The sequence below is a fragment of the Pimephales promelas genome, chromosome 13, assembly GCF_988280905.1.
Source record: "Pimephales promelas chromosome 13, fPimPro1.hap1.1, whole genome shotgun sequence".
NCBI classification, from domain to species: domain Eukaryota; kingdom Metazoa; phylum Chordata; class Actinopteri; order Cypriniformes; family Leuciscidae; genus Pimephales; species Pimephales promelas.
This window is the reverse complement of record NC_142781.1, coordinates 26,313,476-26,339,874: the sequence shown is the minus strand read 5'-3', so window position 1 is coordinate 26,339,874 and position 26,399 is coordinate 26,313,476. Positions and strand designations below refer to the sequence as shown.

The window sequence follows — 26,399 nt, the reverse complement described above, 5'->3', positions numbered from 1 at the left end:
CCCAAAAATGAAAATGATATCATCAATGACTCCTCCTCATGTCGTTTCAACCCTTAAGACCTCTGTTCATCTTCGGAACACAGTTTAAGATATTTTAGATTTAGTCAGAGTTTTCTGTACGGTATTCACAGTACAGTATACTGTCCTTGTCCAGAAAGAAAATAAAGGCATCATAAAAGTCGTCCGTGACATGATGGGTTAGTTAGAATTTTTTGAAGCATCGAAAATAAATTTTGGTCCAGAAATAACAAAAACTATTACTTTATTCAGCATTGTATTCTCTTCCGGTTCTGTTGTCAAGCCGAGTTCACGAGACCACAGTGATGCTGATGATGTAAGACACTGCTGACGTGTTATCTGGTGTGTCCGTGTATTCGGGTGCAAATAAATATGGATAGGCAAAAAAATGCAAGTCTTCTTTGTGTCGAAATCCTTAGCCATTTTTGCAAAGATTGTTTTGTTTACAGCGTGTCTCCCTCAGACTGTAAACGAAACTCGGCGCGCTGATAACACTTCAGCAGCGCCTTTGAACGCGGATTGACAACAGAACTGAAAGTGAACACAATGCTGAATTAAATCGTAGTTTTTGTTATTTTTGGACCAAAATCTATTTTTGATGCTTCAAAACATTCTAACCCACTGATGTCACATGGACTACTTTGATGATGCATTTATTTCCTTTCTGGACACAGACAGAATACCATACTGTGGTTCTGGGACAGAAAACTCTCTGACTAAATCTGAAATATCTTAAACTGTGTTCCGAAGATGAACGGAGGTCTTAAGGGTTGAAACGACAGGAGGGTGAGTCATTAATGACATCATTTTCATTTATGGGTGAACTAACCCTTTAACATTATTCAAAATATCTTCTTTTGTGTTCCACAGAAGTATGGCATACAGTGCATGTTGGAAAACATGAGGATACGTAAAAAAAATTTAACAGGGACATCATGGTCTCAAGGCTTGATCTCTAAAGCACAAAGCCAAAAATGAGGAACAAAATGATTTTTATAAATAACCCTGAAATTCTTTAAGCCTGTCATATGCGCTTCTTGCCTTTTTTCGAGGTATTAATCTGACATCGCAATAAAACACCAAAACAACAATCATGATATGATTGCTAACACTTCATCACAGCACAATATTTGAGAGACTGACACTTCTAATGTCTCCGGAGATGGAAGGTTTTCAGACCTGGTCTAAAGACAAGAGTGAGGGACCACTAAGAAAGATGGGAGTCTCTAATCTATCTGCATAGATGAGGGCCTGTTTTCATGGCTCTCAGTTCACACCCTCTTGTGGCTCTAAGGGGTTACAAAAACACTCGAGCACTTTAACTGGCTAGTCATCAATACATGAAAAAGCGTTCAGAGCATTGTCTGCATGCGTTTTTCACAACACGAACGTGACGTGAATCATACTGAAGCCTGTGTAATGGAATATGTAATACATTTAATGAAATAGAGAAAATCAAATGAAATGGCAAGTTATTGCTGCGAAATTCTAGTGATCATCAGAAATTACAGTCAAAGTGGAAATGTTTCTATAATAATAATTAATGGCAAAAATGGAGGGATGCTCACTGACTGTCTTGTGAAGTGAGAGTAGTGAAACACTGCCCTCCAGTGTTGAAACATTATCAGTGTGATTTGCAGTCAATATAGTTTTTTTCACTTTTGTCAATTTCAGTGCATCTATCCTAAATAAACGCATTACATTATTTAACGCAAATCACAAACGTATGAACAGCAGTGCATCTTTGTTAAAAAGAGCACAAACATGTATATTTGGAAAACCCACACTGGACCACTGTGGACTGCAAATTAGTAGCACACAACCCAAAATATCACTTTTTTTTCTTTCAAAGTTTGAGAACATTAATGAAAACTATAATCAAAATGTCAATTTTATTTCAGATTTTAAAGCTGTATTGATGAGTATCGAATATGTTAGAAACAAAGAGGCACAAAGACACAAAGAACACACATCACGTAATAACAAAAAAAATAAAAGCTGACATCACCTTCAGCCAAACCACAGATTTGGAAAAAAATTGAAAAAAAATGGTTACATCACATTATGGTATTTTTCTTTGTCTTTTCTCATCTTCTTACAAAATACAAAAGCACAACCATCCCAACACACTTTACTCATTCAATATTGACAACACTTTAGCCAATGATTTCACTGTAACTCACAACCAATGCATCAGCCCCTTTGGTTAACATGATAACTGTTATTAATTTAAAAACAAAATGGCAAATGTTTTTTTTTCTCCATAAATTTTCATAAGGCTGCTTGGTTTTTACTCATTTGTGCTTGTCGACAGTATAGGCAATTTGTTTAGAATAAAGGTCTGCTTTCTTTACATTGCAGTATCTTGGAGGGAATGATTATGTAAATGCACCCAAGTATTAACATCAAGTCCTTAAATAAATGTAAACATATACATCTTTTGAGGTCAGAATATTGACCCACTTCACTTAAAACCATTACTGGAGCATCGTTCGGATATTTTTTGGAGTAGACTCATCATTTAGATGTTTTGTGGTGAACCTTTGGAGGAACAAAAAAAAAAAGATTTAAAAAAAATCAACACAAACCATAGTGTCTGTCTTTAAGATCAGGAAGGGAAACTTACTTGAGGGCATTAAGGAGACCTTCAACATTATCTGCTGGTTGATCTTTTAAGACTTTAATGCATCCTTTCATCTAGTAAAAGTATGTACATCACATATTACGGTGGAAAAGTCATTTTAAACAAAAATGAAAAAAAAAAATGTTTTGGTTGATTGAGAAAACATGAGAATGTAGACTTACATCAATTTTTGAGGATTTGTTGAAGGCACCGTTAGGATGCACATGGTCATAGAGGATAATAACCCCCACCATCACCCTCATACAAAACAGAAGTGTATCTTCACTGTTGAATCGACTCGTGTACTCTCTGTTAGCAGAAGAAGAGCTTATTGTTACAAAGATATACAGGCATTTCACACCATGATCTTTCCAGACATCAATGCTTAATCAACAGAAAAGCATACTTGACTGTCACCTAAAGAGTCACAACAAGAGGTTTTCTTCAGGGGACAGACTGATGTTATCAGCAAGTTATCACTGTACACAAGCAGCCACCAATAGCTGTTGAAATGTTTGAGCATTTTAAAATTTTATAATAGAAATTCCCATGAATTTATTGGATTGTTTTTAAGGCATCTGATAAAGACATGAAATATGATGTTAATTAAAGCAGCAATATTTAAAAAAAGCAATGAGGTACTCACGGTGTCTCCAGCATGACCTTGCATACACTTGCCATAGTACTCAGGCAGTCTGTGGTGTTCTCAAGAGGTAATGTCTTATTCTGAAAAGAAAAGAAAACATTTGTACATTGTATATTACTTATGTATATTGATTATTATACACTAGTGTTCAAAAGTTTGCGATTAATAAGGTTTTTAAAAGACGCCTCTAATGCTCAAATCAAGGCTGCATTCATTTGATGAAAAATATAGTAAAACAGTAATACGGTGAAATATTATTATTTAATATAAATGTTTTATTTCAATATATTTTAAAATGCAATTTTTTATTTGATGGTAAAACAGAATGATTTCTGAAGGATCATTTCATTTGAAAATGAAAATATAGTGCAAAGAAACATTTGTAATTATCAATATTGAAAACAGTTGTCCTGCTTAATATTTTTTGTGAAAACTGTGATAAATATTTTCAATTAATTCATGAGGTTCAATGAATTCTTTGAAAGTTCAAAAGAATAGCATATATTTAAAAATGTAAAAGTCAGTGTAAAAGTTGATCAATTTAATACGTCTTCACTGAATAAAAGTATAAATGTCTTTACAAATTTATTATTGACCCCAAACTTTTGAATGGTAGTGTTCTACAGCAGGGGCGTGGAATTTAGTAGGGACGCTAGGGACGTGTCCCTACCTATATCCAGTGACACTGATATATCCCTAGCAATAATTTCGATCAAAACTTAAAATATATTTTTATATTGATGTCCCCATCCCCACCAATTTCAAAATCAAACTTACGGCACTGTTTCACAGTATTTGTGATGGACATAAAAGAGGTAAAATTGTGACTGTAGAAAAAGTGAGAGAATGAAGATGAATAGAATGTAATAGAAAAATAGCAGGCAGTACCTCCGTCACAAAGTTTGTTGTTGCCGTGCTCAGGGTCTTCAGCATAGGTGTGGCTTCAGCATAGAACAGAGACATTCTGTTTGCCATTTCATTATTGACCTCGTTTTCAATATCGAGCTTGATCCAGGAACAAAAAAACACACGCACATGAACATTGAAATTGCAGTTGACAGAATATTGCACGTCATGTCATGACACATGTTCCTGCACTTACATTCATGTTGTTTAATCGGTTTCGACTGATTGTTCTTCTGTAGTAACTGAAGTCATTCTGAATGGCTGGAATTCTCATCTAAACAAAATACACATTTTAATAAGAAATTCCCAGAACAGAGCAATAAATAGTTTTTTTTTTAAATATGAAAATTGGTGTGTGATAAAAGCATTTAATCAGCTGGCACCTTAAGCTCATCAAAGCGGAGGGTGAAATGCAGGATTTCGGCGAACTGTTTAGCAAGGGCCTGCTCCCTCTCCAGGTGCTGAGTAGGAGTGTACGGTGGACACGTCAGAGACTCCAAAAGGCTCTTCAGCGCTTCCTCTACATGAAAGAGAGGAGAGAGAGGATACACAGAGCTCACGTTACATTTTCACTGGTTAAAGAGAAAATATGCGTCTATGGGTAATTCTAAACAAATAGTGTACCTAGTTTCAATGAAAAGGCGTAGAACTTCTTTAGGCGGATGACAAGGGGACACACAGAGTTCCAAGCCCTCTCCTGAAGGAGCATGTCATTAGGATTCTGTATTGCCTAAAATGACAAACAAATCACACGATTTAAAGTGGCATGAGAAATACAACCCACAAAACGCTTTAAACAACTGACTGACCCACAAAGCAAAAGTAGAAATATTACAATCAGACGTACATCTCGTATTTCCTGACCCGCCCCCTTGTAGGCTTGCAGGCCGGTCAGGATGCTCTCGGACTCCTGGAGAACAGCATTCACCTGGTTCCACACCTCTCTCTCACAGTCTGTCGGCTGTGCGTCTGACACAAACAAACTTCATTATGCACTGCCAAACACTAGTTATTACATGCAATCGATTTCACTGCATTAGATATAATACCAAACCAAGTGGCATCTGCAAACAAATGGAGGATAAAGCTTTTTTAGCTCTACATATCTCCAACAGCTATTATCACCATCTCTTTTTTAGTAGGTCTGTAACTAAGTCAATCATTATTTTATTTGACTCCATTTCACACTGGTGTCCTAGAATAGTAACCACCACTAAACTTGACAAACAGAAAATGGCCAAATACTTCACTTTTGATGTGCATAGCATTTGTTTTAGAGTTATAGGGTCAGATTTACTAAACAGCATGAAATGCAATTCCAAAAAAGCACCGATGGGAATGGAAAGTTCTGCACGTGATCTACTGATGACGCACAAATTACAGAACACAGACGCAGTCAGATCATTTTCATAATGACCAACGCAATCTACCAAGAGCAATGCAAATTAGCATCTAAGACATGTGTTGTTGCCTCCTCACGATAAGTTATTTGTTTTAGTCCTCAGATGTAAGTCGCTTTGGATAAAAGCGTTTGCTAAATGTAAATGTAAATAATGGATCAAATATCAACAAATCGACTAGCACAAACCTTAGTCAATCACCTTGCATGATTCATTTAACCCTAAAACCGTCTTCTGGACAAATGTGGGCAAAATAGTTTATTTATTTTAAAAAAAAAATACTTCCCTTGATCTGAGCGATATAAGGCATGGCGACTTTTCCTAAGTTTGCCTCCTGAACACACAATTTTTTTTTTGACTCAATTCTACAATGTTAAGTGGGTGAAAAAAAAAACTCCTTAATCTTGTATTTGGGTCAAAAATGGGCACCCATAGAAATTAATGGGAAAAAATGTAATTTAGAGTATTCTAAAATAAGCCAAAATAAGACACCAGGTGACAACAAAGTCACTTCATCTTTAGGTTTTAGCTCTAAGAACTTATTGGAATGATATTTTAATGTTGTTAAAAAAATGTAAAAAAAAAAAACTACATAGTAATTAATTTTCATAGAAAATATGGTACTTTTTGAAGTAAATAAATTCAAAAATACCGCCAAAATAAAAAATAAAAACACCATAAATGGATAGACAAAACTTTATCGAAGACAGTGATAACATTTATAAGAAATAAAAAGTAGGATCACACCTGAGTCCTCTGTGCCCACATTTGTCCACAATTACAGGATTATGGGATATAAAGTGAATACGGTTTAAGGGTTAAATGCTCTCATACCATAGATTTGTGTCTGAAAGGGAAACTCCTACAAATGCATATGCAATAAGGTCAGCCGCAAAAATAACCACGTCCACACCTTTTCTGCACTAATTTTTCACTGTGTGTCTTCAGTAAATCCTGACAGTAGTTTTTTTAAAGTCAAAAGAGGGTTTGTGCTGGCACAAGCTGTTAGTAAATCTTTTTGTCAAGTTTTGTCTAGTGAAATAGTTTGTGTTTGTCATTTTTCTTTAAAATAAATGACACTTGGTTTGATATTTTGTCATCTAATGTATTGTAACATTCATACAGTTGCGACAATTTTGGGGGGGCACTGTATAGTCACACAACAAAAACAAACAAACAAACAAACAGTGACATTTGCATATAAAAACAAATCTTTGCTTTCTTTAAACCAGAGATTCCCAATAATTCAACATTTCACAGACTTCAAAAGTAAAGGTTTATGGGTTATTGCCACTGAGTAACAGTCAAAAAAGAGCATCCTGACTTCGGTTAGTTCTCTCTCAAAGCTAGCAAATACTCAGGAAATGTTGAACATTTTGGGTAAAGCTCTGTTCAAAGTTGATAGACAGAAAAATAATAAAAGTCCAATGTTTAGTGTATATAATTGGGTTTGAGTATATAGTCACATAGGATTTAAATGTTAACTTGATAAGTATACAGAGGGCAAGGATTGAAAGTTCGGAGATTTCAGAAAGACAAAAATAGAGACCAGAAAAATATCACAGAACAAGCAGGAGCTGCAAAGAGAATGGGGAATGGATCATGCAACATAGACATACATAGCCATGTTAGATATGGGGTTAGTTACAAATACTGATTGGTAAGTCATGCACATTTAGGCTGCCAACAACAAATCAGATTTTCAGAATCTTCTTCTTATTTGAGTTTTTATAATTAAAGGGGTGGTAAAACAAGATTTCACTTTTCTAACTTTAGCTAGTGTGTAATGTTGCTGTTAACATAAACAACATCTACGAAGTTACAATGCTCAAAGTTTGAAGCAAAGGGAGATATTTGGTTTTAAAACCACGTTACAGTGCACCCCACAAACACAACCCTCAAGCCTTCGAAAAAAAAAAAAGTGTTTTACCACCCCTTTAAAGACTATGTAAAAAAGATGACATGTAAACATATTGCCGTCATCAGCACAAAGCATTTGCACATGCAAAAGCATTGTGAAGCTCTTGTGGCATTGTGACAAGCAGATTTTCAAGGTTAATTCTGACAATGGTACTTAGTAAAATGTTAGTAGCTGGAAAAGGTGACAGACACCAGGCCAGGCAAAAGCTCTGCTCACTTTCAAAGTCAAGGAAAAAGTTTGGCCCCTGATCAAGCTCTGTGCAAGTGAGCACTTTTAACAGATTCCCCATTGGTTTCTGAAAGAGAAAAGCAAGAAGAGAAAGAGAAGAAAAAAGGCAGAAAGAGAAAAAGAGAAAGGTGTTGCACGTCAAAGACAGTAATCAGGAAGCGTTAAAGATTGATTCTCAAGCTCCAACATACAGAATTCCCTCAAGTTTTCATGGTGAACATTTTTTCTATTTATACTTTGAGAAATAAGTTTTTTTTTGGTAGTTAAATCACAGGAAAAGCTTTTAGACAAAGTGTCAAACTGCTTTGGGCTGCGTTTCCCAAAAGGATTGTAAGTTGACCGTAGAACAATTGCCACCAATGGTCTCAACGATCAACTTAGGCCAACAATGCTTTTGAGAAATGCAGCCCTGGACAGCAGGAAGCATAAACTTTCACTAAGAGAAAGTAAAGAGGAAAAACTGTCTCTTAGAGCTTTGAGACCATTAGTTCAGCTCCTCCTGCCACTGTCGGGGGAAAAAACAGCTGGTTATAGAGTCTTGCCAATCCCAGACTCCACCTCGCCTCAAAACTTACTTTCAAAGTCCAGGAAAAAATGTGGATAGTTCTCTATTTCCCTTGTAAGGACTTTTAGCAGATTACCCATTCCAGCGAAACCTAATCAAGATATAATGATGAAAAAACAAACAAATAAAAGAAAAGAATCACAATAAAAACAGTTACTTCATTAACAATATGCCGAGAATGGTAAAAAAAAAAAAAAATTACCATTAGAGCGGTAATATACTACTTGTTTAACAATAACAGAAAATGTTTCAATCACATGTTATAGAAAAGCTAAGTTGGCACAACTGATGGATAAATGGTGTATGCTTGTAATGTTACTTCTAGCTATTTTTTAATGCAACATGTGACAAACACAGTCAATTTTACTTTGCTCTTCTCATTTGTACTTAAGAGATTGTTCACACATACACACACACACACAGCCAGAGGATAAAATAGTTTGCACTAAATTTAGCTCTAAATTTGACCTTATTGCACGAAGTTTATTGAGCATAACACCTATTGTGACGTATAGAGTAAACCAGCTTCAAGAAAGAGAGTAGGACAGGGCTTGATTTTATTCATTGGAAATCGATTAAATCATCACTAATTGCTGCGATTGACAGGCTGGGGGGGGGGGGGGGGAGGGATTATTGTCATGCCCTCTAACTGGTGCACATCAAAGACAAAATAATTATGAGGGTACATGAATTTAAATAATGGGCACAGAAAACATTAATAACAAATGCTGCAATTTCTTGGTGACTTAAAGGGATACTCCACTTTGGAAATAGGCTCATTTTACAACTCCCTCAGAGTTAAACAGTCGAGTTTTACCGTTTTCGAATCCATTCAGACGATTTTCTGATATTTAGAAGAATATCAGTAACCAGACAGTTTCTGGTCTCATTGACTACCATAGTATATATTTTTCCTACTATGGAAGTCAATGAGACCAGAAACTGTCTGGTTACTGATATTCTTCTACATATCAGAAAATTGTGTGAATGGATTCGAAAACGGTACTGTTTAACTCTGGGGGAGTTGTAAAATGAGCCTATTTCCAAAAAAAAAGTGGAGTATACCTTTAATATGGCAGTGCCTGTGTCTCTTCACTGCTCCAGCAGAGGGAGCAAGTGCTCACTATTATAATATCACCATTATCTGGCAATAGTGTCAATGAATCTCAGCTTCTAACAGCAGATGTACACTAGTGGAGACAAAAACTTGGCACTTTCATGAATCTAATCTCAGCTAGGATATTTATTAAATTGGTGGTTGACTGTGTACTGTGTAGCACATCTATTAGTAATTTAAATAAAGATAATAATAATAAAACCACAACCCCTCAAAGTTACATACTTAAGTCAGTTAGATCCTCCAGATGCTCTTCTGCGCAAGAGGATGTGAAGACAATACCATTTCTGCTGTGTGTGGTTAACCGCCACACATGAGTGCAGGCGATTCAAACAAGCTTCCTGTCAAACCTAAAGTGCTCCAACCATCAGAACTGCACTTGCAAAAGCATGAGAAACCGTCACTCTGGTGGCTGTGAAACAAAGCGGGCACAGAACAGTCTGGCCATTTCTACGCCATGTCTGTGTGAGCGTGCATGTGTGATAGGCCCATCGTTATGAACCCTATTCATTATACAGAGTGAATCCTCACAGTACAACACGCACAAACCCAGCACTCTCTGCCCACGTTCTAATCTGCATATTAAAAAACATTACAAATGTATCTGAAAACCCATGCACACAGGCCTTGACCTGCATTAGTAATGAGGTGACCTTATGTTGTAAAAATGTTGGAGGAGCTATGGCAGTCGTTTGTGCAGTGTAATGAAAACCAATTCAGTTTGTTCCTTGACGAATATTTCACAAGTGCTCTTACATGATTTTGAGAGCCAGTATGGAAAGTGTGAGAGGGGTACGAGTACATGTTTGATACCGGAATAACCAGGAAAGTTAGCGAGGGAGTGTCACACAAAATAACTTCCTGTTTAAATAAACTAGAATAAGAACAAACAGCCTAATTTTAATAACTGGTGCAGGATTTAGTTCATGAGCTGCACGTGTATGGTTTTAAAATGTAAACTAATGTTTTTTTTTTTGTCACAGGTATAAGAGATGTAAAGGCATAGTCTTATTAGTCCACCCAAAAATAAAAACTCATCATCATTTACTCACGCTTATGTCTTTCCAAAATTGTATGACTTGAACATAAAAAAAGATCTTTTGGAGAACATTGTGAATCAGGCAACAGGGGAGCCCATTGATTTCAATTCTATGGCCAAAAAAAGATACATTTTTCAAAAGATCTTTTATGTTTCATAGACGAGAGACATTTACACAGGTTTGGAACTTAAAGATAGCGAGTAAGGTGCAAGAATTTTCATTTTTGGACAAATTCAGCCCAGCACTGGATGTTCATTAACGCTGAGACCCCCATGGCTTCTGGAGTAAAATAAAATCAAAAGCGTCTGTCCTTCGCAATTAAACCATGTATGCTGCAATTAAAGGCCATGCAAGCAGAACAATAATCCACTTTATCCGTGGCTGAAAAGACCTCTGTTAGCCTCTGCCTGCTGAGCAGCTCATAAACAGAGCTTGCTCTTGCTCAGGTCCCGCATACAGCCGCAATACTAACAACCTCACAAATTACTGGTTTATTCACTTCCTAATGGGGTTCCCACAGTGAGCGTGTTTGTGTTTATCAAATCCTCATGTTACGAGATGCACCGGCCTACACTACAACACTTCCTGCTTTGTAGAGGCTAAACACCACAGCTCTCATTCACAGCAGTTGTTTATTGTAATAATAACGTCTGGCTGTTTCTAAGCTCATTTGCTTACACAGAACGGAGGGAAGCAGAGTTTATCGAGCCTATGCCGTCACAGCAAACAAGCCTAATCGAAGTGTAATCGTGGCTGTAAATCTGATATTGCCGTTATTAGCATGATGCCTCTCAGTGAAGGCTGTTCAGCGTTACCTTTTCTGGAGGAGAATGTATGCTTGCTTTTAGATCATCCACTTGATTCTTGATTCTGAAAAACAAAACATACAGAGCCAAATCAGTCAAGTTGTGTTGAATGAGAAAAAAAACAAACCACACATTTCGTGTCAATCTGAGAGCATAAAATGTAAACGGCAATTCAACACGCAAACTGTTTCTCAAGCAAGTTGTGATAAAAATCATCTCACTATAAATATACTGCAGTCTAGTTTGAATGCACCGCTCTCTTATTGGGGAAACATGTACTGTAACTGTTGGGAAAACAAGATTGCAATGTGGTAGCTAATGATTATGAACAAACAATGCATTGAATCTCAAGCTCACAGTGAGATTTAAAATGCACTTCACCGCTGTTTTATGATTAAATGTCAAGAGAAATTTCAGCCAAGTGTAACTAATGACAACCCAAAAACACTGGAGGGCAGGAACCATCAGAGACACTCTCTCTAAAGAGGCTCATATGCACATGATAGCGATGCATAATGTTTCTACAGCACCTTTCTACAATATGATAAGGTTATTATTTGTTGTTAAAATGAGTCTTTCAACACATCACAGACAAATCATGAATGCTTATGTAGCCTACATCTTCAACATTCAAACAACATAGAAGCAGCATGCAAAGAATGGTGAAAAGCAAAAAAACTTGTCACACAAGTTAAGCTGCCAAATTAACAATCCATTTGTAAAAGAAAAAGGAAGCAGCCTTCATGATAAAGTCATTTACAAAGCAGGTCACTATAGAGCTCCCCTGACAAAAGATGGGCTGATATCAACATGTGTTGACCTTTTTCCCTGCGAAGGCTTGAAATGAGCTTTCTATCCTCCTTTGTCAGCACAAACTGATACTCACGGTCACCCTCCCACCAGACGGCGTTCTTGTTGCACGTTCTTTCCTAGATTTTCTTTTGAAGATTATGATCACTGATCCCAGTTAAAACAGCGGCCGCTTCTGCCCTCGCGCATCGCAACGGTGCTCATAAACCCAGACCTTCTAACAGACAGATAGAGAGATAAAGAAGTGCCTCCCTCTGGCTCGACTCCCATCTGTCAGTGTGCATACTGCTCACACCCCCCAGACCCCACGGGGACTTTGCCATGGAGTCACACGCCCTAATATGGGCATACTCAACGCATGAGCCGGATGAGTGGTCTTCCCTTCCCTCCTCCTCTGCACCTTTCACTCACTAAAGAAGCCATCACAATACGCCTGTCTTCTCCATGCTCTGCAAAACCAGTGGAATTTCTGAATGAAATACACCACAAGAGATAAATTCGTTCTGTGTTTTTGAATCAACTTCATACCAAAAAGTGCAAAGCATCTTGGTAGGATCTTCTTTAGCCCGAGATGATCTGAGTCAAAGCAGCATGGGGATATTTTATCTGTGGTATTTCCCTCTCAGCATGTGCAGGTATTGGATTCAGGAAAAGAGAATTCCCAGAGAACAAACTTGTTTTTCAGAACTCGCAATGGAATTTTCCAGTGACCCCAATAACACAAGCTGCACTTTGCTGAATAGCAGTTATCATTTGAGATTAAACTGAAAGGATGAATCAGGGGATGAATCAGTGTCCCGGCTCTCAAATTATCAGCGTTCAAAAGGAAAATTTCTGTTCAGTTTATGAAATATGAGAATCTCTGCATTGCAACAAGCAGAAATTCAAAGATTGCGTGAATTGAAGAAAAAAAAACCCATTGAGGGAACATATTTTTTTATGATGCATCACAAAGTTGATGCCAATGATTCGGCATCGAAGCATAAAAACTAAATAATTGATTTTTAAAAAATGTAATCAAGTAGGCCTATTATAAATATTAATATACTGTTTTATTGTAATTATTACCGGCCATTGGGAGGTGTGGTAAAAAGTTTAACTGTGCGTTCACAACACAGTGGCCGGAAGACATTCATTTTCAATGAGAGCCGGCGGCGAGCTCTGGCGACGATAACACATTGACTGTTTTTACGAGCGTTCATGCTTACGGTTGGCAGATTTCAAAACTTTAAACGCCTAGTCAGAGCTTTTCTGTTAAAAGAACACGATTTTCAGCCGGTCTTTTTAATAGTATCTGGCAACCATGCGTATTGCGTATAGCGCACACCCTCTACTGCTATATATAAAATATAAAAACTATATTGTGATTATTAATACAGTAATTGTTATTACTAAAGGAATTTGAGGAAAAGATACATCAAGAACTGTTTTACAATCGAATCGTGAGGCAAGTGAAGATTCACACTTCTAGAAAAACTGGGCTGACACATACATGCATAAATAAATCTGCCAGGATGCCAACAATCTCCATGACAACACAAGTACTATTGCACAGCAAAGCATATTTGAGTAACAGCTTTCCTCTGAGGTAACTGCAGTACAGTATGTTGAACACTACGTCCTGACCTATAATCAAGGAGGTTGCGAAGGCAGTATAGTTTACAAAAGATATAAAATTAAAGCAAACATTTTCTAATATTTTAATCCAGTTCAGTTCTTTTTTTTTTCCTAGACTGAGGAGCTGGGTCCATTTTTCATTTTTTTTAAGCATTAGACTCTGACCAGCTGCTAACCTCCAGGACTAAGCTGTTTGACTGTGAGAGGCAGATGGGCTCTTCAAACGACCCAGACCAAATGACCAACAGCATGAAATATTCAAGCAAACAACTCACAGTTCCCAATTTCACTTGGCTGACACACATAGCAGTTTAACTACAAACAGACAAGTGAGATTAGTTTAATAGTGTCCCAGCAATCATATCAGCGCAACATAATATGACATCTGTTGACAAACTGTGCTGCTGACTAAAAGATGGATTACTTGACTTGATCATTCTACTTGCATTCAGCAACTCAGTCAGAAGCAATTGTGGTGAAACAGATGGTGATCTGTCCCAAAAACAATGTCAACACCATGAAATTGTAGCACCTTCTAGGCAATGACTGGACTTTTAGATGATGACATCATGGGTCTAAAATATCTGGTTGTAAATATGAGGCAAGATTAATTTACGTCTATATTTAAGGATGTTTCATTTGATGTAAGATAGATGGAAAAAGACGCATGTGAAGCCAGCTTATAATTACTGTATCATCATGCAATGCTATGTAAAGGTAAGAAAAGGTGTCTTCAGGGTATAAACAATTTCTGATATCCATTCTGCACATCATTAGAGCATTGGCAAAGTGTTTTAACCCAGACAAAAAGGCAACACATCAGCCATTCAAGAAGCTCTTAAGAGCCACTCCCCTCAGTTCATCCAGAGGTTAAGATGCAAGAAGAGTCAATGAAGTGTAAATCTTCAAAAACCACCACAGAAAACAAGTGTAGATGGATAAAAAAAGCAAAAGGAAACAACAAAGTACAATGGCTTAAGTAAAGCAACTGCAAATATTAACTCTAATTATTAAAAGTCTAATTTATTGTCGCTTATAAAACAGTTAGTTCCAATCGTTGATTCTGATTGGTCTTTATTCACAATAAAACACGGTTATGACCGCTTCACCCAACGGTTCTATTTATCTTTCATGCATATTTAACATTGGAACGTTGTTGCTGTCCACGGTCAGGGACTATTTGTTTTCTAGCAGAAGGAAGGCTTTTAGTGATACTTCATGAAAGTATATATATTTTTTTACCTTAATATTTTTATTGTGTGGTAACCATTTTATAAAAGCAATAAGGTACTCGAGGCACATGCTGTTTCGTGATTAAGTAACGGCTGAAGGGGTTGCAGGGACTCCGAACAGCACAGCCTCTCGTACCTTATTGCTTACATACGCCACAGGTCTTTCCCCCTTCTGAACTGGTAACATGCCAATGATAACATTTTGAAATGGGCAGGAGAAGTCTTTTTTTTTAACAGCAAGTAGTAGCAAAAATAAACTGGATGGCTAATCTTAAAAGAATGTGATTTTAATGATGGGCCGGTTCAGTGGGATTTTAAGTATGACTAAGGGGGGTTCCTGTAATCCTGTTTCCTTTAAGAGCACAGTAAACTCACAAGCAGCTTACATAAAACTGACACAAAACAAATTAAAAACTTGCACACACTAAGATTAGAACAGCTGTATCAGCAAGAAAATTCACAAATAGCTATTTTCAGGAGCGGCTAATTATCTCCTTATTTGTGCTTTAACACTTAATATAGAAGCACTTATTATCTTTGTTTTTAACAGATATGAAAATCTCAAGATAGAAAATAATAAACTAAACATTAAATCAATACATGGCTACTTAATAAATAAACAATAAATAGCTTGTGCTGCCTGTATTTCTGGCATACTGCCCACACCTAATTACCACTAATGCACTGATTCTTTTGACAAACCAAAATGTTGATGCAACCCGGTTTAGCCTAGTGGTTTGGTGTTTTACAAACATTCATTAGACAGGTCATAAATAATCACACTTTCAATGTGCACTCACTGTTTTATTAGTAGACACAGCTAACAAACGACATGATGTTGTTGATATGGTATAATACAGAGCAGGAACATTAAGACATAAAACTGATCTGGAGTCAAAATATTGTACTACATACTGTATGCAATGTGTCAGCTTTGAAAATGACACACACACACGCACAGATGAGAAATAGAGCTTCCTCTGCGATAACACACCAGGAGAAAAGTAGCAAAGCGAGCTTACTTTACAATGTGTAGGAGTTCTTAATCTTTTAATGCTCAGTGCGGTCTCTGAGAAACACCAGAGTAGTGCAGAAAACACAGTGATAACACCACACAATAGCCTCAAAAGTCTAGCCTACCCAATAACAGTGTAGTAAAAACAGCCATTTCCTGTCTGTCTCCACAAAAAGTCCATTTGCTGCAAGCGGCTCATCACTAGTGGTTTCACTCCATTCTCCTGTTGCTGAGATAGCATTCATAATTAAGAAATATTACTTCTTGCTAACCTCATAAGGGGACATCTAGGCCTAAACAAAAATATCAGATACTGTAACAGTGAATCATCAAAATACTAATAAATCAATGCTTTAGCAACTTGCTTGCAGAATTTCTGAAATAAAAACAGATTTCAATAATAATTTACAAATTAGTACTTGTATACGAATGCAAACTGCACTCCCAAATGGTGTTGTGCAAAAGCACAGTATCACACCCCACACAGAGAATGTGTAGCAGACAGAACCAAGTGCTGTGGATCATGCACCAGGCCCCACTATTTGGGATGCATGTGATTTATGGATCAGTTGCAAGTTTGACCGCAATAGAGTGAAAGGTTATCAGCTGCACTTGTTTTGTCTCGCTAATTTACACATTTAACAGATTTTAAATGGTGTTTTAGATTACAAACCAAAAAAAGAAGCGAGGGAGAAATTAATTCGGCATTGCACGCTGTTATCCGTGTGCACAGCGGAGCCACACACACCCGAGGACACAGACAGAGGCCCGCGTTTTAGAGATCACAAACTCTGAATTGATTCCTCTTTCGTGACCCCAATGGACTTGGGCGGACACATTGCCTACTATACACACACAAATCATGTCGGTCAAAATACTTATCTCGGGAAGTATTCTCGTAAACACATTCGGTTATGTCTTAAGTGAATGAGCTGAGAAAGAAATCAGATGTGCAGCATTATACTGGATCTGTGACATCGGCCTATAAATAATACCTGAAGTTGTCTGCCATGTTAATCAAACTACAAAATACAGCTCTCACAATGATTAATCTATAATAAATTTATACATTGAACATGGTGTTATTTTACATGTAATTATTACGTTTCTGTACTTGAAATGAACAATAAACCTTACTTTACTTGTAACTTTGTTATATTGTATTTATCTATGCTTCTAATTGTCTTTTTACAGTCTGTTCACTTGCCTTTAATAATGTTTTAACTTTTATTAGTTAGGCTAGTAGTTTTTGCTGTGTTATCGGTCAGAGTACTAAAAGTGAGCTTTAAGAAATAAATGGAAACAAAGTTATCCACCCACCCCCAAAATTTTTTCTTGCTGATCTGAAAAATTACTCAATCCGTAATATGACTTGAACCGTGAGTTTTATGATTTGTTGAACCACTAGTACAAACACAAACCATGACCATGCAAAGGGCTTATGCGGCATAACATATGCTGTGGAGAAAATATGGACGGAATCATGGAATCTATAGTCATAAAAATGGAATTAACAGTATAATGCGGAATGTCATGGGATTTGGCGATTTTTTTATGAATAAATCAACAGCAGTGCTGTACAATTAATAAAATATGGACAAGAAGGCCTGTCTGTGAATATTGAAGCACAAAACACTGCTATTTAAATCTGCATGTTCTGCATTTCTCTGTGTAAATGAGTGGCGCAGCTTCATCTACTACACATTCTTCAAGCACACGTGACACTCGTCTCACTATATGAGGTCACTTCCACTGCAGAGTCGGAGTTCCACTCTCCAGAGAATTCACTTCACACAAACATTTCAACATTTCGATTCATATTAAAAAATATCATCATATAAAATCAGAGGTCATTATAACAACACATCAAAATAAAAGTTTGGTTTAGCTTGAAGAAATTGTGTCTAATGTACAGTAGAATATATTTCTTAAAGTAATATTTAGGGGTGAGGAAAAATCAATTCACATCGATTTTTATAGGCTACTTTACCTGAAAAACGTATATAAAAACTAATTTATATTTTTTTTCAATTGCATCTGTCCTATTGTGGGTAAGTTGCTTATTTTTTCTTATTTTAATATCAAAAATAAAATAAAATCGCCTGGCTTAACTTTATTATAGAAGAACAGCCAGTCTTGCGTGTAATGATTGCAGTCAGCTTAATAATAATATTGGGTTAACTGATATGGGAAGAAAAACTAAATCAATTTCAAGGTTCAAATTTAATTTATTTTTCTTCAAGACCCACCTATTCAACTGTCTACCGCTATGAAATAAGAAAAGTAAAACAAAACATTAAAACTAGAATCAAATGTTTAGCCTCGCCTATATCGAATCGAACTTTGATTCAAAATCAAGAATAGATTTTTAATTGAATCAGGAGGCACCAAAAGATTAGGTTACCATGTTAGTTCTTGTCATGAATACTGTGTCTTTAACTTTACCAGGCATGTCTACTTTAGACAATTACACAACACCCTCATACTGTTTGTCAGAACACCTACACTTCATAGATTCAAATAGCATACTTCAAACACTATCAAATTCTCAAATATTATATTATTTTTTTATCCAAGAACCTTCAAAACTGTAGTATAACTCATGTTTGTAGCTCCAAATTGATCCTACCGCTTGCTAACTGCACAGGGTGGTCTAAAGCACAATCAAATATTTAGTGCCGACCTAGTGCAGAGAGGTCAGTGAGCCGTGCACAAGTGCATTTTGTTTGCTTTAAAAAAGCTCTCAGAACACCACCGAGCTTAAACCTGCTTCTTACACTGACACTGACACATCCCATATCAGATGTGAAATGCTGCATCAGAAGACTAAAAGCAAAAGACTGTCATCATAACGATTTTTTCAACCAATAAACTCAAGAGCATGAAAGGCTAAAAGGCACAAGGGCTGCTCCACCCTGTATAACATAACAGAGACACCACAGGGCGAGACCTCATGGTTTCATCCATTTTTAAAGACCTCTCTGTTTTGACTGTGTGAAGTACAGCAAACCTAAAATTGGGTTAGGAGAACTGTGCCTCCCTCGGGCTGCAGTAAATGTGACTAAGGCTTGAAGGAGACTGGTTCATTTTTGCCCCTACATGGGCACTGGTGGGTGGGAAATGTGGCAGGAGGCAGGGCGACATAAACACTGCCACAATAGTTGCCTTGCTTCCTCTGCCATAACACAGTGCTCAAAGGGGTCATGAGGGGTGGGGCAACACTTCCAAAACAACGCATCCCATTCAAACACCACATGTGAACCTCTGGTCCTAAAAGTATGAGTGTTTATAGTGTCTAAAGAAATTTAGATCCTTCAGATAATGGTTTTTCTTAATTAAAGTGTGCAAAACTTCATCTAGCCAATGTTGGCATTTTGGATTATCGGGCGGAGGAAAGAGTGTTGGAACAAAAAACAGCTTCAGTGCATTAAACCGATGGGGGTTTGGTATTCAGAGGCGGCCTCCGCAGCCCATCATAAAGCCTGTAGGACTTAGAGGCGTACAATTCTTCTTACAGTCCGCTTTTGGTCTGAATAGCACTTCTGTTTTGTGATCTTGGCATCTCAGAAGCTCTGAGATACAAAGAGCCATGTGGGGAAGAGCCTCATTAAAGCTTGTGTTGGTTATCTTACAACTACGGCTCAACAATTAATCAAAATAAAACTGTTATTGTGATATGGTTTAGTGTGATTATGAAATCACAAAGGCTGTGATTCAATTAATTAAACACACACACACACACACATCTATATCTATATGTGCAGAGCATGACTATACTCTTATTTGGGAGGACAACATTCACCAACCGTTTTCCCAAACTTGTAAAGAGAAGTTAAGAGCTCCTTTCAGTTTTGCACCAAAATAAAAGCTTGATAATTTTTGTTAATTTTATTATTATTTTATAAAATAATAATTGTCTTATTTTAATTCCTTTCTGTAAAGCACTTTGAACTGCCATAGAGTAAGAAATGTGCTATATAAATAAACTTGCCTTGCCTTGATAGTTTAATGTTTGCAAATGAACAGAGTATATTAAATATTAGTATTATAATTTTACAGTTGTACTGTAAAATACATTATTATTGTTATTGTTCTTATACTCTTCTTTTTCAATAAAAAAGGTAAGATTTGAGATTGTATCCCCAAATCTTGTAGTCCTACTTGAAGAGAAAGGGTGTTGTAACATACACTTACAAACCTTTGGGCTCATTATGGTCCCATATAATTAGCATGACTCCATGGTATGTTGAAAAACTACTTGTTTAACAAAATCACTAATTATTCACCCTAGTACATAGTAGTTGTTGCAAAAGGAGTTTTTGCTTTGAATCTATTTTAGATTCCTGACTGACTCTATCAAAAAAATATCTGGGTCATGGAGGCTTCATGAACCAATTCATTGTTTCTTGGTGTCATAGGAAAAAGAGCACTTGGTATTTGGCAAACCTTCCAGTCCAAATAAATAGATAGCAACAAATAAACAGTGAAGCAAGGACCAGGTTACATACATTTAAACAAGTGAATCCAAATTAAAGACAGAGAGAGGGAGAGAGAAAGAGTATCTGAGCTATGATGAATTTCATTCACAGTGCTTTCACAGACTGTTACCATGGACAAAAACATCATAAATCTAACTTCCAGCAGCTGCTCGATTCGATGAAAAAGCAGCATCACTGAGAAGAGCCAGACAACTCTGGCAGCCAAGGTTACTGTCAAGTTCAACACTCCAACAGCACACAGCTGAACACAGTAGGAGTTATCACCTACACCATCACCTGCAGACAGCAAAACCACGCTTCTGTTTTCAACAGTAGGCCTACAAGCTTTCACAAACATCCTACTTAATATATTATGTACAAATATTAGCAGTGGTTTCTGCAATCATTGCTTTTCACATAAGCTACTTCCCCTGTGATTACCCTCGCTCAGCGTAACCGCCTGTCTGACAAACAGGGAGGAAATAAGAAAGTGTAAGTGTAATACAAGCAGGAAAGTCTTGAAAGTGTACAACAGAAAAGATCACACTGGGTTTCCACAATACAGCACATCTGACGCAGTGCCAATTGACACGTTCTTACGAAATTTCAGAATGTAATCAAGTATTTCATTGAGGTTTAGAATACACTGACACCAGATGTTGAACCGTGGCAGATAATTTACCTACTACTAATACTTCATGTCAATATTAGTTCATCATGCATTCTTGAGTAGTATAGTAGACATGCAAATCAAATCAGGTGACTGGATTGTTCTGATATTAGTAAAATCTCCAAGCTGCAATTTGCTGATGAAGACTCTTATTAGAGCTCAGAGTTACTAAGCACATTATAAGTCTAAGAGTCCATCTGCTTCAAGCCGACAAAACCAGTGACTGAACTGCAGGTTTACTTGTGCAAATGTAATAAGCTAGAGATAAGCCAGGTGGTCTCATCCATTTTTTTTTTACAGATAAAGTGGAAAATTGTCTTTTTGATCATAAACTAGCATAGTCTATTATATTAAAAAAATTTTTTTTGTTTTTAAACTTTTCAATACAAACTAAAAAAAAAATGCAACACGCATTATATAACATAAATACCAGTGGAGAAGTGGAAATCACATTTCATCTGAATCTTCATTAAATAAAGAAAAATATGTATTTTTGATAGGTATGCATTATTGATATAGATATGGGCAATAACTATAATTAATTTTATGTTATGGTTGACCAATAGAAATCTGATATTATAAAATATTGTGTCTTTAAATAAATAAAATCAACTATTTTAAATGCTAAAAGTGATTTTAGATATCAGAATCCCAACATAAAAACATAATTTTTAATGATTACATTAAGCAGTTTTATTAGATTATTAGTGTTTTTGAATATTTAAAGCTGCAGTCCATAACTTTTTTGGGGTTAATAATTATCCAAAATACATATTTAAGAAAATACATAACCAGCCAGTGTTCAAAACTATTTGCTTGCCTTAGCTTGATTCAAAGCAGTAAGCTTGGAATAATGTTTTTAATTCCAGTGGTACTGGCGGATTTCCGCGGGAGATTGGAGCATGTCTTTGCATCATTACGTCACATATATACACATAAAGAAGGAGGAGTCTCTGCTTGTATAAGTTATTGTGTGTGAGGATGCTGGAGGTGGAGATTTATAGCCTTTTCTCACACTTGATATAATTAAACTTATCAATTTGATGGCAGATCCAAAAAGGTTCAAACGACAATCACCAGTGGCAACAGATTCACCCGCTGTAAAATACAAAAGACTTCGTTCGGACTTCGGAGGCAACAGAAAAAAAGAGACTGCAACCGGACCGACGTGAAAAACAAGGATACATATTGGAAGGACATTACAGTATGTAGTAACGCAATGCTGACTTTGTTAAAATGAACAATTTGAGAACAAAGTATAATTTGCACGGTTTTGCGTGATATTATAAGCGATTGTTGGATTTAATCAGCGCGATTTACTGCAGTGTCAGAACCACAACAAAAGTGGATGTTCTTACTAGTTTAGATGACACTTTCTGGTGAAAATTCTTATGTTGTCAATGGTCATAATCTGTGATTCTGAATGCCAGTATCCACATCGGCACGGTGACTGACAGCCTCACACACTCCTTAAACATTGTGTTCTTCCGCGCTGTGCCGTGTTGAGGGTGTTGAAGTACAACTCGCGTAAAGTTGATAATTCCGCGAATGACTGCAATTGCAAATTTCGAACAGAGATGGCGACAAAGAGGAAAAACGCCAGACTGCAGCTTTAAGTATCATTAGATGATGGCAAATGTAACCTAAATGTAAACTTAAATGATATGAGCAATAACAATTAAATATCTAAATAATATCAACCAATACAATAATTTAAAAATATTTTCCAAAACCAATTTGACAAACAGTGCATTCCTAATTTTTCCATGTTGTAATGGGAACAATACATTGTCGTAAATGAATCATGTTATCAGCTCTGAAAGCTTGACAAATCATGAGTGGACTAATCCAACCACACTTAGAAAACTCTGGACAGCTAATACAACTGAGGGAGCATCCTGTTTTGCTGCTACACGTGCACTGCATTGAACAGACAAACGACCTCTGTGGATTAACAAGTGATTTTACACTTGGCCTTGTTGCCAGCTGGATGAGGCAGCGGAGGCCTTTTGGACGACACACAATGTATTTACACACTGCCAAAACACTGAACATTCACTACTACCACTTGCATTCCCTTTGGCGATCTTTTGCATGCTCTGCCACCATGCTTGGCATGGCATGATGAGATCCCTAACAAAGACTGGAAAATTAAACAATTAATTAATTAGCTCATATTAAAGTAAGGAAGGCCTTGAAAATGAATGCATCACATATGTGCAGTTGTAATGCAAATTGCAAACTAATATTCCCACTGTTCAGATGCAGACTGATGCATCAGAGTACAAAAAAGGCTTGTGCAAGCAATCTATCATCAGAAGAGAACAGAAAGGTATTTCAGGCAGTTCTGCATGAATATTACTGTAAGAGGAACTACTCGTCCATAAAAACTACATCATCAATCTTTAGGTTAGGGAAGTCAGTTTACATAAATTCTCATAAGCGATCGTTGTTAAAATGAACGATCTACCAAGTTATCTTGTTACTTAACCACTTGCCTAAACGAGACAAAATGTGTGTTGTTTAAAAGCTTATTTTCATAGCATAAATAATAACTGCTTTACATTAAAATGTGATCTGTAAAATCTAAGGGTGCTCCAATTAATCGGGCTCCAATCATTATAGGCAGAAATTAGCTTTATATAGTTGATCGGTGATCGATAAAGGCCGATCAGATGACGCTAAAAACACACAAGACTGCTTCACTACATTAACAGTTCTACCAGGTGTCTGAAAAAGTCTTTGAGGAGAGCGGAGACATTGGAACAACAGCAACCCAGCAATAACAGCAAGAAACTAGAGCTATTTTCTTTCCATCACAGCAGTGAGTTTTATTTCCTACTTTAAAGGCCAAACTTAATGTCCAAATTAGCTAGATCAGATATGTCATCACGTGATATGCCATCTTTTTTTATATAAACATGAATTCAAAATTTAAAAATAATCAACTCAAATTTACGACAAGAATTTGCTTTCTTTTAATTCAGCCAAGAGGTCACGCCATGACAATGTTTTACGTTTTATTCTTTACGACACGTGATGCAAAATCACAGTTAAGAGTTCACCAAACATGATCTTTGGGAAACAGTGAAATGCAAAACTTTTCGCATCAACAAGTTTTATCGATTAGCGTACATTATTAATCAACAGTCGATAAATCATTGGCATTCTTACGTCAGGTGCTTCTGTCCTTTTCAAACCACAATGAAAACTTTGCCAGGATGGGAGACTGGTCAAACTATCCTGAAATAAGATCCCTGTCATTTCAAAGGCATCATGCAAAGGCATAGCCAGAGGCTCACAGAGCACCGCAGCTGTCGCCATCCGTCTGGCAGCAGGCAGCATTTCACAATTGATCTGGGAAAACAATAATAAATCTAGAAACCCTCTAGCTGCACACAACGAACAAAAATTAAAGCATTAAAGAAACTTGAAGTACCTCTAACAATTTGGCAACTTGTCAGATTTACTTCAAACTACGGGGCTGTCCTAAATAATGGCACTCCATCCTTCCCTGTAAAGGATCCAATGGGTGGGATTTTAGTTTCCCAGCTCTCCTGAGTGTCAGTAAAGAAACAGCTGCCGTCACTTGAGGTTGACAATAACAACCTGGAGCTTCTCTTCCTCTGCTTAGCACTCTGAAAGAAGCTTTATCTTGAGAATTGCAACTGTATAGAACCAAGGCTACATTTTAGGGAAAATCACATTTAGTCCATGACTGGAATGTCAGTATTTTGGACATTTTTGGAAAATTGTCACAATCTTTAACAACAGAAGAAAGTGAAAACTATGCAAAAAAAAAAAAAAAAAAAAAGCAGTCATCTCAAGTAAAATTATCTTCCATTTACACTCAAATTGAATCAACACGTTCAAATTAAAATCACTGGTCATTTCAATAAACTGTACTGGGGTTAAACCAAACGAGTCTCTGTTTGGATTTAAATAGGCAAATGCTTAGGAGTCTATGATTAGATCATTACTGTAGTGATCATTATGTTTCTAGAATGTTATATGTTTAACAACAATTCACAAACATTAAAACACATCATAGCCATATTTCAAGATGACGATGTCAAGATGCACCAGGCTCAAATTGTGAAAGAAAGGTTGGGAGGAAGCATGAAGTATCATTTTTACACATGAATTGGAAGTCCAGATCTTAAATTCATTGCAAGGCTTTGGGGTGTGCTGGTGTAGACATTACTATGTGCTCGACTCTTCCATTGTCAATACAAGATCTTGACTAAAAATGTATGCATCTCCTAATGGAAATAACATCACAACTTTTATTTCCATTAAGAGTTGCATACATTTTTGGTCAAGATCTTGATCTACACACTCCATCAACTAGGGTAAGAAGAACTGTTGCCAAACATATGACATGCTAAACTGAATAATCACTCCAATAAAGGTCCAACCATAGACTCTTTAAGCATTTGGCTATTTACATCAAAACAGCGACTTTTTGCGTGTCAGCATTTGACAAAACACATATGAATTAGTCATTACTTTGAGATACAATTCTTTTCAAATCCTAATTTCCATTTCAAATCCTATACAAACGTGCTTCTGAATAACCAGCAAGCAGATAAAGCGTTGGCACTTGGCAGTTAAACAACAACGTTGCTAGCACAAAACTGCCAAATGACATCTCAATTTAACCGCCAGCGGGTGGTCTTCACAGTAAAATACCAGAAACGTTACGCTCGTAAACCAAACAAATGGAAAAACAGTACACATATTTAATATTTAGTATAGATACATACCCAATTTGTAATATTTTAATGTGCTATAAAACTGGTCAAATACTCATTAAACCCGTTGTCGCAGTAAAAGCCATAACATTATTTACCAAACTAACGTTAATGCCATTCTGTTTTTGTAAATCATAAATAGTCTTGTTTTCGTGTAAAATCTAAACACAACTAAAAAAATAAGACAAGATATTATATTTTTTAGTAATATCTAATTATTATAGTAAGACTAGACTTATATTTTTATAGTGTTTTTACTTCCTGCGGCTTTGAGAATATTGAGACGTTTGACAGAGCTAACACACTCTTGGCTCGCGCGCTGACTGTAGTGAATTCAAGCGCATTCGGGAATAAATGCTTTTCCCCATTATTTTACAAAGGTAGACAGCTCTATAAAGTTATATTATACTTACCAATAATTCCGCAAATATAGTTTTTCCTGGGATTTGTCAACTCTACCGCCTCAACACTCCTACAGCTCCACCTTACACTTTCCAACTTCAGTTGCAGTCAACTGAGTGTACTAGACATCTCAGCCACACAACCAGCCGCG

At 36.6% G+C, this 26,399-nt stretch overlaps 1 protein-coding gene across 4 annotated transcripts; it reads right to left on the bottom strand.

Moving 5' to 3' along the window:
• Nucleotides 1-1,891: 1,891 nt before the first annotated feature.
• On the bottom strand, nt 1,892-26,399 carry cyria (CYFIP related Rac1 interactor A). 4 transcript variants are annotated; one of them, XM_039692698.2, is made up of 12 exons: nt 26,260-26,399; nt 11,280-11,334; nt 8,318-8,398; nt 5,041-5,162; nt 4,818-4,923; nt 4,577-4,713; nt 4,390-4,467; nt 4,176-4,292; nt 3,288-3,367; nt 2,824-2,950; nt 2,645-2,715; nt 1,892-2,559 (listed from the first exon to the last, which is right to left on the bottom strand). In XM_039692698.2, exons 3-12 carry the CDS (start codon nt 8,385-8,387, stop codon nt 2,496-2,498), a joined length of 972 nt encoding a protein of 323 aa, XP_039548632.1. In that variant the 5' UTR covers nt 8,388-8,398; nt 11,280-11,334; nt 26,260-26,399; the 3' UTR covers nt 1,892-2,495. The 4 variants fall into 4 exon arrangements, with proteins under 4 accessions (XP_039548632.1, XP_039548630.1, XP_039548631.1 ...); XM_039692696.2 differs by lacking the exon at nt 8,318-8,398 and adding an exon at nt 7,731-7,809; XM_039692697.2 differs by lacking the exons at nt 8,318-8,398; nt 26,260-26,399 and adding exons at nt 7,731-7,809; nt 12,157-12,232.